The 11,423-nt window shown below is 46.1% G+C and overlaps 2 protein-coding genes across 2 annotated transcripts; one reads left to right on the forward strand and one right to left on the reverse strand.

The window, feature by feature from the left end:
- Nucleotides 1-3,123: 3,123 nt before the first annotated feature.
- LOC146205521 (uncharacterized) lies at nucleotides 3,124-4,060 on the forward strand. Its single transcript, XM_084607362.1, has 2 exons — nucleotides 3,124-3,308; nucleotides 3,898-4,060. Exons 1-2 carry the CDS (start codon nucleotides 3,124-3,126, stop codon nucleotides 4,058-4,060), a joined length of 348 nt encoding a protein of 115 aa, XP_084463488.1.
- Nucleotides 4,061-8,486: 4,426 nt separating this feature from the next.
- Nucleotides 8,487-10,177, reverse strand: LOC146205522 (uncharacterized). Its single transcript, XM_084586923.1, has 2 exons — nucleotides 9,871-10,177; nucleotides 8,487-8,955 (listed from the first exon to the last, which is right to left on the reverse strand). The coding sequence occupies exons 1-2, from the start codon at nucleotides 10,104-10,106 to the stop codon at nucleotides 8,880-8,882; spliced, it is 312 nt and encodes a 103-aa protein (XP_084443049.1). The 5' UTR covers nucleotides 10,107-10,177; the 3' UTR covers nucleotides 8,487-8,879.
- Between the last annotated feature and the right edge of the window lie 1,246 nt (nucleotides 10,178-11,423).

The following is an 11,423-nucleotide window of genomic DNA, read 5'->3' on the forward strand; positions in this document are numbered from 1 at the left end:
GTGGGTCAACCTCGCCGCTAGGTGTCTTGTTGGGGGGCGGCTCACCTCGGCTCAGCTGCTCGTTTATGTTGAGTACAGGTGGGGATTCCACATGAGGCCCCGCATATTCGCCGTCGTGCGACTTGCTAGTCGTGAACACTCGTCGACGAGTGCTGCCGAACTCCCATGATGGCTCCGGGATGGTGCTTACAGGGCTGCCACTCACGCTGACCATGGCGTCGCAGCAAGAATGGCCGCCTGCTTGGCCGCTTCCTTTTCTTTGCGGCGGACTTTCACTTCCTTTTTTTTTTTCTTTGGCTATGCGAAGGCAGCTTAGGCGCGCTCCTGCAGCGTTAAACCAGGGGCACACGCTCTCGATTCGAAGACTACTGTTCTACGTTCTAGCTTTGAAAGTATGAAAGTATCTCCGAAAGCTTGTCTACCGACCGGCAAGTAGTAGTAGTAGTAGTAGTAGTAGTAGTAGTAGTAGTAGTAGTAGTAGTAGTAGTAGTAGTAGTAGTAGTAGTAGTAGTAGTAGTAGTAAAAACGTTTATTTCGGACAGTTATGGGTGCTTGTGTGCATGGTGCAAAACAACTGCCAGGTCACAGAACTGTACCACAAATTCTCGTATTTAATTGCTATTTAAGTGTCAGCATGGGAGAAACAACTGCAACCAGACGATTGCAAGGCTAACCCTACTGTAGCTTGCAAAATAGTAATCCTCCTGTTCTGTTCGAAGCACGAGGCAAGCACCGACAAGCGCCGTAATCAACCTGGATCATTATGCGCCTTTCTGCAAAAAAAAAAATCTTTATTTTTGAAGGAGGCCTTTTGTCGCTTTGTCATTGTCACTTTTTTTTTTTTTACGCATTCAGCTCTTTAAAGATGCTGCCAAATATAGAACAGTGCAAGCAACAGTAAAATAAGAAGAAGTGTGCAGTCGTGCATAGAGGCTGTCGCACGGTCGCGAGCGTCTTCAAGCGCTTTCCACACCATCGCCTCGTGGAAGGCGCCACCACATGTGCTCTCCACGGAACTTTCTTCTGCTTTCTTCGTTGAAAATAAAAATGTAAATGACAGAGTCCCTTTTGTCGTTTATAGAAGAGCCTTCTCTGCACTCAACGAGGGAAAGACAAAGAACTGGGAACGGTGAATAGGACTCGTCCGTTGAGAAATTGGGCCGCACTCGTTTCGTCTATAAAAGGACGGGGAGCGCAAAGCTGAGTTATCTTTCGAGGCGTACTCTGGATACAGTGAGCATCGAAGCTGAAAGTTCTCCCTTATATTTCAAGGTGAGCTTCATTTGAAGTGTGTGCATGGCCCTAATTTTATAAGTGGATCAGCACCGACCGCAAGCGTGGCCGCTGCCGTTCGCTTAGGAGACGATGGGTCATTCATTTCAATCATTCACTGAACGCCATCGATGTAGACCAGTCATATCAGACAGGAAAGAATATGGTGGAGAGGATAAGGATACAAGTTTTACTGCCCAAGCTTTGGTAACACCTACTAACACGTGGCTTGGTCGCAGTGACTACGAATCCACAGCGCAAGTTATTCACTTCTGAGAGTTCTTGTGCTATGGCGATCCTCAAGAACATTGTGTTTGTGAGCACGGACATCTCAAACTGCCGTCTATACCCACAGTGTTGTTTAGAAAGCGCTAAGGTTCAGTTGTTTGACTTGGCGATGAACGAGGTTTTATGTCTTTATTTTATGTCGTGGTCGCTTTTCACTAATAAGGTGTCGATCGAAGGCGTCACCACTGTGTAAATCAGCTGCATAAATCTTTCATTCTCATATATTAGATATAGACGATGAATTACAGGGGAGCCCAGCTTGTCGACGATGACAGTGCATTGGTTTTGCGGAACCTCACCACATCCTGCTCACGCGGTGATTGGCAGGAACAAGGCGTAAATCTAGCCGTAACAAATATGTCATCGGTCAACGGAACCAGGGAAAACGTAGAGGGATGTTTTTATTATTCTCTTTTTTTATTTTGTCGTGCTGGTGGGGAAATATAATAGCGCAGTCCCTTTATGGCTGATGATTAGAAGGTAGAAAAAAAAACAAAAACGATGCCGCAGGTGGGTCCGAAACAACATACCTCCAAATTTCGCGTATATGGTGCTCTATATACCTACTGATGAAGCACGAGCTACCGCGACGGCTGTTGAATCTTTTACCTTCGTAGGTGTTTATTTCGCGTGTAATCGAACCTTGGGGGTGCTCACCAGCGCCACCTTATAAGGACCCTGTGAACGATAGTGTTAACTCTACGCGTGAAGGGTCCCGTTCAGGGGAAAACCCGGTGTCGGCGCCGTTGCTGTCAGCGGCAACCAGGATTGGTCGAGAAGGTCATATAGTGTCAAACGAGATTGAAATTTATTACAACATCAGCTAAAGTAGGTTTATAAGGTCGCAACACTACTCCAACGTCAATATGGCTGGTACAAACGAGAAGTAAATAAATGGCGCTGAAAGGCACATTTTCTCTGTGCCTGCCCCGCTTGCTTTGGGCGAGCAATGCTGTCTCATACACAAGGAAAGCCAAACTCTTGAATATTGTTTTCAGTGCAGGAAATGCGGATGTTAAGTCCAGGGACAGTGGACTGACTTTTTTGACAATTTTTCTTTCCTCAGTCATTCCTCAGTCGTACAACGACGGCGTCGGTTGTATGATTCCTTTTTTTTTTTTTTAAGTATTTCAAAAGAGGACCAAGCAAGACTAAATAATGCAAGTAGCTCTTATTAATTGAAAGAGAGAAAGCAAGCTACATTTTGTTGGCTGTTTATGAATAATGTGCTATATTTGCTTCCAACGCTTGAAGCCTCCGCCATGTTAGCCGCAACAAGAGTGCACAGCAATATGCGCTTCTATCCTCTCAGACCTGATTTTTCTTGACCAATTTAAGATGAAAATTCTTGCCTAAACCCAGAATTCTATCTTCGTTATTGCCACCATATGGTGAGATCTGCAAGAGTATGCTGCAGTATTTTTATACTCGTCGTATTTTGATACTGTCCTTTTAAGACCCTTCTCAACTATACTTCGTGGCGCGTGCCACTGCGCCAGCATCGGTCTGTGTTGTGTGGTGTGTTCGCAGGCGGCGGACTAGCAGTGCGACATCAGGTGGATGATGCGTGGCCAGTGGCTGCGGGCGCTGGTGCTGTTCGCGCTGGTGCCGCTGAGCCTGCAGGGCAAGTGGCTCAAGGCGGCTCTGGCTGCCGCCAGCAGCGGGGGACTCCGGTTGCTGCCCATGCTCCTGCCCATACCTGTCGAGGAGCGCCACTACTACCCCGTCCACTACTTCTTGCCAGTGCCGTGAGTGCACGCTACGAAAATTCATTCTCAAGCAGCCCCCCCCCCCCCCCCCCCACACACACACACACACACACTACATTTAACACAAGTTGTAAAAATCTGGCTCGCTTCATCAGGAAGTGTTATCTTTCGCGATTTCTGCCTTTAATCACTGCGTCTGTGTTACCAGCCTTTAGCAATTTGCAGGGATGGGTGTGAAAAACTAAAATGGTATGAAATTACTGAAAGTAAAAATACGGCTGAAAGTATCAGCTATGTGCCATCTGTTCGAGTGTAACTACGGCAATAAACACATACTATAAAGGAACTAGACTAAACAACCTATTTGCCTTCCTTCTTTGCGCGTTCATACAAAGAGGATGCTCTATACCCAAGCGGTTTTAACGCATGAAGCTGTATCGTCGTTAGCCTTCTATTTTCGCGTCGCAAACATTTGCCGCGCGAAAATGATTAGTCGGTGCTACTTCGAAATCGATTGTGTCTCGTTAGTGAAAAGCTCCGTTGCATTTCAATAATATCGAGGAGGACGCCGAGCTAAGTTTTATAATCCTTCTTTGCAGTGTTAACGACACGGTTTTTGTTTGCGCAGGTACGAAGAGCGACACCACACTCACCAAAGCGTTCACAGCGTCCACCACCATCACAAGAAGTTAATCCCTGTCCATCAACGCTCGCACAAAGTTGTCCACAAGCACCATGGGCGTGCCCACGGTCACGCAAAGAAGCATAGACATAGTGATTATGCACGCTGACTACTCAATGAAGCAATAGTCTGTAAATGGCTGTTTCAGGGAGGAAAGTATATTAAATTGCGTTTTACACTGCCCGGTTGTCCTGAGTATACATATATATAACCTGCTTCAAGGTCAAACAACGAGTCTAATGCATGAAGAAATTATTCGAAACAAATGTAAAACATGTTCTCAATTTTTCGGATAGTTTCAGATTGGCTCCATATCGAATAAGTCCAACCATCTAGTCCAAAGCAGAGTATACGCACGATTTTGACACTTTCATTATGCGCGGCCTACTATATGCGCGGTTTGTATTAAACAGTTCAGCGCTGCTGCGCGGTACATTCGTGTGACAGTCTTCATATTGCTCATACATACCATCTAATACATGGAAATGGAAGTTCAGCAAACCCTGCCTTTATACCCGATGTCGGAGGCCGTGGCTCATGCATAGCAGTCGCCAGTCTCAAATCCTGAGGAGTAGGCCTAATTCTCTTTCTGCATAAGTAGCAAAGGGTAATTTTCTTAGACGTGTAACTTGACGGTGAAATATTTGTCTTGAGACCCCCTAGTCGAGATTCGATTTGTGTCTATTAAAAGCTGCAGTTTTAAAACCAAACTCGAGGTTCTCAACACTTTGAATTAATAATAAAATCACGTTCTTAAGGGGCATGCACCGGTGTTTCTTTTACCACCTCCTTGGATTCTACAGGAAATTTTCCGGTATTTTCTCTTTAGTGACGTGGTCATTTGTGCCAAATTTCGAAGCGCTTCGATGCTTGGTGCAATTCAAATGAGTTTTAAGGTTTCCCATTTCGTTTCATCAATTCGGGAAATTTATATGGGCAACCTTGGGTGCATGACGTCACTAAGTGCACGGTCATCTGTATATCGCTCGCTTCCTGAATTACAATATTTAGGGCTTGCTTTCGGTCATTTCAGACAAACAGTAACCCAGGATGTCGCCTTCCATTGCCAGTTATTTAGTCAATCAATGCTCTTCACGATTTTACAATGCTCAGTTACTCTTTCCGTACAAATATTCGTGTAATGTAGCTAATATTAATACAGATATTTAATCGTTTTACATTGTTTCGCTGTTCGAAAGCGTTAGAAATGCCGATGTTAAGAACGCCTTGCGTCTACTATTAAGGCGAAGCTTGAGCGTCTTATCCGCTACAGAAGTAAAAAGTGAACCCTCGAGGGGCAATGTTTTATTTGCAGCATTTTTTCCCCTGTTTCGCTGCGGCAAAAGTGACCCTAGCGTTACATTAACCTGAATACGGTGCTCTATATTTCTATTAACGAGCGTTTCAAGACCTCTTTAGCTGAATGGAGGCTGTTTCAGCGACAGCTACAGAGTACGCGGAAGATTGTAGTGGTATACAGGCGAGGTACCTCTTCTTTTACCTCTTGTCGCTACTTACCCTATCTATTCTGTAACGCATGGAACTCGTCCGGCAGCTGCAGTACTGTTGTCCTCCTATACGTGACGCCGCTGCGTAAGATGCAAGAGCATATGGATTATTCGAGAATGTCGATGGAACGGACGTCACCGAGCTGCTCACGTCAGTTTAAGTTGACCGGAAGCCCATATGTGTAATTCTCGTGGTAGAGCTTTGTCAAAACCGTGCAGCTTGGAAACATCACCACTTTCTGAATGGGCCTACAAAAAAAAGGAAAAAAAAAAAAAAAACCGCCTGAGGCTCATCGTAGTACACCGCGCCTCATTTAAACAGGTCCGAAGCCTTGAACAAAAGAGACGAGCTGTTTCCCGCCTGAAATGTCAAGATCCTCGGCGCACAAACCTGTCACGGTAAGTGCACTTATCAATAAAGTCCGCATCATTTCTCATATGCCATTCATCGCGCGAGTAAGAAAAACGAACGAGGGGAGTGTATCAAGGAAGCCAGCCACTAAAATTTAAATATATGTTTTTCGGGGTAACATTTATAATGCCTTCGCGGCATTATAATTGCTGGCAAACAACAGTCTAAAGAGGAATCGAGTACACGGAAGTTGGGTAACCAAACTCTAATATTTGACCTTTTAATTATTACATATAGACGCGTACCTGGTTACAAACATACATCAGTAGCTTCCTGGGATTTCTTAGTTAGGAAAGGATCTTCAACATTAATTAACTTAAGGTTTTTCAACAAGAATCGACTGACACATAGTAGCTGGCTATTTGTAACAGTCATATCAGTTTCTAGGATTTCAAAAGCACGATTAACCCCGGCGCTACGCCATGGAGTGACGTGGTAGGGGCGCCGTGTGAGCGATGCCGTGTGAGCTCATCGCACACTGCGCAATTTTCAAATAGCGCGTGAAAGTGCTTTAATTTGTTGAGCCACAGCGCATATGATAATTGCGTTCTCAAAATTACAGAAAATGATATGGCCTTTACTAATCACCACCTACAAATTCCTAATCAAAACCGGGCTCTTACTTGTAAGTGCTTAAAATCTAACCATTCAAAGGAGAATGCGCAGCTCAACACCATCGATGAACTGGTGCAGCAGCGCCGTGATGCTCGCAGACTCAAGGCCACTTTGTCGCATTCCACGCAAGCACTGAGGGCGTATGCAACGTCACATACTGTTCTTCAGCCACCTGCGCCCCAGTTCTCCCTCCCTGGAAATTTGTACAGTTAGGAGACAACAAGCCAACTGATATCCGCAGACCAACGTCTGCCAACTCGGCATCGTTGCTTCGCCAGAAATTTGAAGAGAAAGATGCTCACCTGCCTCAAGATTCCATTGTAGTGTACGTGGATGGAAGCCTACAAGGCTGTGAAGCCAAAACAGCAATCTACTGTCCACGGAGACCTAGCCTGAATCAGACCTTTACGTTTCAGCTTTCGGAACCACTTACATCTCTCTGCGCTGAGCTCGTGGCAGTTCAGGAGGCACTTTGCTCCGTGGCTTCCATAACAATGCTCCCTGCAGCCCACGTTGTCATCCGCACTGACGCACTTCAAGCAGCACGTTTGCTCCGACGTGTCAGCCGGTGCCCTAAAATTTACCAAGACATCCACCAGCTTGCGGCGCGCATCCCACAGTCAGTACGTATTGAGTGGGTCCCACGGGACCTGCTGCCTTCCCAAAGTCAAGCTGATTTAGCGACCCGCCTCGTGAACCAAGACGCATCAATCCCACGGCTCCTTGAACTGGACGACGCTACCCTCTTTTTATCAAGAAAGGAACACCTCCGGCGCCGCCCACGTCCACTTGTCCCTCCGTGTGCGGTATCCCTTCCCCGCTGTCTCACCCGTGCAGAGGAGGTTGCGCTTAGGAGGATCTGGGTCGGTGTTGCCCTCACACCAGCTGTCACTAGGACGTAGTCATACTTTCGACACTTATATCCCCGCCCAGGGTGCCCGATCTGTTTAAACGAAGGTGCTGAGGCCGACATTCACCACTTGCTGCGGGACTGCCCAGCACTCAAAAATACGAATCCGACACCTGAGGATAGCTGGCCTTTCAGCAACCAATCCTGCCTCATATGTCGCTTGGACGCAGGGACCTCATCATCGCTCACTCCTGGACTTCATAAAATCAGCCAACCTTTTTCCATTCATTTAATCATTTATTCATCCTTCATCTCATACCCTATGCCCTGAGGCAATAAATATCGATTTAAAAAAAATTAGTTCATAAATTTATAGTTAATGTTATCCACTTCTTTCTGATGTCGACCAATGCTGTATTACTGTACCGAGAAGCAGATTTTTTTTTTAATCTAAAAAGCACTTTTTTTATTCGTGGCGGGCTTCCCTGAAACACATTCATTCCGTCTTCCTTGTTACTCGCGCGATGGATGGCGCTATTTTGTAGCGAAAGCTACACTGCGGTAGATTTTAAAGCCGTCGGTGCACCGTATCACGTTTTCGTTGCCTAGCAACTGTCACGTGGTATAGACCGAGAGCTGGGTCAGGATTTGAAGCAGGAAAGAAGAACAACAAGAAGAAGAGGAAGGAGACTTGGTAGTTGGTAGAGGCCAACGACAACAGCCAGTTGCTAGTTGCAAGGACAGAAGGTTCGTTTGAATGTTGTGGCGACGGCACAATGAATACAGGTGTCCGCAGTAAAATTCTCTGCAACACTCACCAGCTTTCGCTCTATCACTAAGTTCAAGCCATGCTTACACCTGCACAAGGTTTTTTCCACGCCAAATCGACGGACCGGCTGCCAAAGTCTGCAGAAAAAGAAACAATGAACCGGAAAATGCTCAAGCGCCATACGTACGAACTTACGCCCAAATACCACACACACATGTACTTCACTGGGATATATTAGTCACTCTTACAGAGATCGCACACAGACGCGCACGCACGCAATATATAGAAAATTATCAGCGCTTATTGGACAATAAATGCGAAACAGGGGGCAGTCAGAAGACGCTGGGAAGGCTTTATCCATTCGAAAGTTTTATTGCCAGAGTTACTGGGGCTCTTCTGTGGAAAAGAATGCGCTTCATGCACTCCTCAGGCCTTCATGCATGGCAGCCGAATTGCCTTTCACCATTCACGATTCCATGTAGAATATCTAGAATATCGAATCTTTTCTGCCACGTAGTTGTTCGACGTGTTCGAGATAGGAAGCGAAGCTGACGCATGCACTTTATCAGTTTTTTTGTTCTTTGTTCTTCCTTGGGCCGACTGTATGTCAGTGTACAGCCACCTGCCTTCGATTCATAAGAAACGTTGCACCATGAATGTACGCTTTTACAAAAGCTTTCGTGCAACTCTGACGAGGTGAGATGAGGCCAGCGTGCGCTGATTGCACCAAGCCATATCCTGATGGACGTATAACTCGTCCTCTGGAGCACGGTGTCACCACCACCCGTCGTGTCCCCCGTGACCGCCGTAGTGCCCGTGTCCGTGTCCATGATGGTGATGATGGTACGTCCTATGTGGCATATGGGAATTCAAAAGAAACAAGAGACACACTCAGTACACGGTCGATCAAAAGCAGTACAACGAAAAGGCAAACGAAAGAGGCAAGGAGAGCGCATTTAAGAGAAAACGCGTAACACTCGCTACAAATGAATCACTCATACAAGAACCCTCATAACGGGTGAGTAGCCGTAAGTTCACCTCGCCAAATTTTTCTAGGAAAATTAATCACTACAATCCTCTTCAATGTCGCTTGTTTTATTAGCGTGCGCGCCAACCGTGGCCGCCTTCAATGCACATTCCTGATCGCTGCTGGCGATGAGTTTAACGGAAAACACCGCACAGGGATGAATGTCGGCCTGCAACCGCAGGGAAGTATTTCTTTAAGAAACAAAAACAATGAAATCTGCAAAAGGAGTTGGTTATTTGCCACTACATTTAACGGTACATTCCACCCAAGATGTCTAATGCATGGTTACTTAAATTCCGGAGGTAGATTCTCCACTCCTTCCGCAACTTCCATTTCAGTGCCATCGCACTTTTACGTGCGTATGCCTCGGTAAGTTAGGATATTCAACGTCTTGTATATCATTCAATCGAATTGACCTCTCTCGTATACAGTCACTGATCCGCACTCCGCTTATTCCACTTGCATTTTCGCAGCCCAAACTGCCTCGCACTATACTTTCCCTTTTCATAGCGCAAGTTATTCTTTTTCCTCGAGGCAAATAAAATTCTATAAAGCAGCGGTCTCAAGCTCGTATTGTTGTTTATTCTTTACACTGGCGTGTGCTTTCGCAACAAAGTCTGAAATTTCGGGAGCCGGTGGGGCTCATCACACAGCTCCGCGGAGCGCGTGTTTGAGAATCTTGATAAAAGATCAAGCAGATAAGCGAGGTAGTCAGGTGCTAGTGGTTGCGCTGCTTACGGGTGGTGGTGGTGGTGGTAGTGGTGGGGGTGGTGGTGGTGATGGTGGTGGTCGTCTCGGCCGTAGTGGATGGGTATCGGGATGGGGATTATGCTCCTGTAGCCCCCCAGCAACGCTGCAGCACCGGCCACCTTGAGCCATTTGCCCTGCTCGCTCTCGTGGACGCAGGCTAGCAGCAGCATCAGCAGGGCGACCCAGCTAGGGCCCCTCCTGTGGGAACTGCACCGCTGGTGCATTGAGGATGCTGACACTCGTGCAGCCGTTCGCCGGTGGCGGTATAGTAGGCTGCACACACGCAACCAGACGACGTGGTAGCACTGCACTTCCGTTGCGTATTTTGGCTTCTGCGGTGACGCAGTGCTTAGTCTCCAAACTGGTACCGAAGACAGCGCCATCCTTTTTTTGTTCTATGTAAAAATAGATAGTTTCTTTTTGACTGCGTCGATGTTTCTTTTGGGCCAAAAAATGCGCAATTATAGCGGTGAATGATTGCATCTAATTGAGACGGAATATATTTGTCTTACCACTCGATTAAAATGGGTAACGTAAAAAAAAAAAATGAACAACTGAAAGTGAATGGCAGTTTGGCCCATAGCTTCAGGGACACGCGTAAAAACTGCCTTGAAAAATTAATGTACTGGCAATACCTATATCTCCTTTTCTAGCGTTTTCGGCAAAAGTAGCCTTTTTGTCATCAGTCTGCAGTAGTCTATCGACGTAGAACAACTTGAATTTGACGTCAATATTCCTTGAACAAGCACTGCCAACGAATATGTTTTGAAGCTCAAGTTTTGCATTGTGAAACGATATGAGGCTATGAACAGATGAAACTGCAATAAATATTGTGATGAATAGCTCAATAATAGGTAATTAGGTGCCTGATTGTACACTTAATTGTCCACGTGTCTCATCTATGAGTGTGTCAGCACCTACGACCCACAAATTGCAAAATTTCCCTCTCCCACCTCCCTTTCTCGGCGATAACGTTAAATGTCCGGTTTTGCAGAAAAATCCGACGCTATCGGTGTAGTGGGCGTTGTCACTGCTCGCTGGTGCAGAGTAACGAGCAGCGGCAAGCACCACAGCGCAGTCAGGACAGTCGCCGCTGATTGACCGCGTGGGGGGTGTTACGTACAGCATGGCCTTATCAAAAGCGCGCTTCTTTTGCCGTTAGATAGCCAAACTCTACTGAGCTATAGCCCCAGTGGGGAATCTTGCCTTCGAAATTCTAAAAACTGGTATGGTTATTGATCGCGGCCTGCTAGAAATCTAGAAATTGCAACCACGAATTACAGTCTGAAAATTTAGAATTAAAAGGCTGGAAATTACAAACAGGCGCCCGACTGCGGCAGTTAAAAATTCAATCATCTGAAATTAGTCAAGCAGCTGATTATCTAACACTGTCACCTCTTTTATGTTGTCTGTTCACACATATGTTATTGTGCTGCAGCATCCGGCTTGATACCACGAAAAGACTAAATTTAAAAATTGCTGGCCGGCTTCCTTGAATAATTTGGTGTATTTCTGTTAGACTCATGCAGGAGCCCCATAAC

Source organism: Amblyomma maculatum, chromosome 1 (assembly GCF_055883805.1).
Source record: "Amblyomma maculatum isolate TAMU_Amacu chromosome 1, ASM5588380v1, whole genome shotgun sequence".
Lineage (NCBI taxonomy): Eukaryota > Metazoa > Arthropoda > Arachnida > Ixodida > Ixodidae > Amblyomma > Amblyomma maculatum.

Bases quoted from the DNA above. Each gene is read 5' to 3' on its own strand.
- LOC146205521 (XM_084607362.1), top strand. From the start codon at position 3,124: ATGCGTGGCCAGTGGCTGCGGGCGCTGGTGCTGTTCGCGCTGGTGCCG. The intron at 3,309-3,897 runs GTGAGTGCACGC...TTGTTTGCGCAG, and splicing joins CACTACTTCTTGCCAGTGCC to GTACGAAGAGCGACACCACA.
- LOC146205522 (XM_084586923.1), bottom strand. From the start codon at position 10,106: ATGCACCAGCGGTGCAGTTCCCACAGGAGGGGCCCTAGCTGGGTCGCC. The intron at 8,956-9,870 runs GTAAGCAGCGCA...TATGCCACATAG, and splicing joins TACCACCACCACCACCACCC to GACGTACCATCATCACCATC.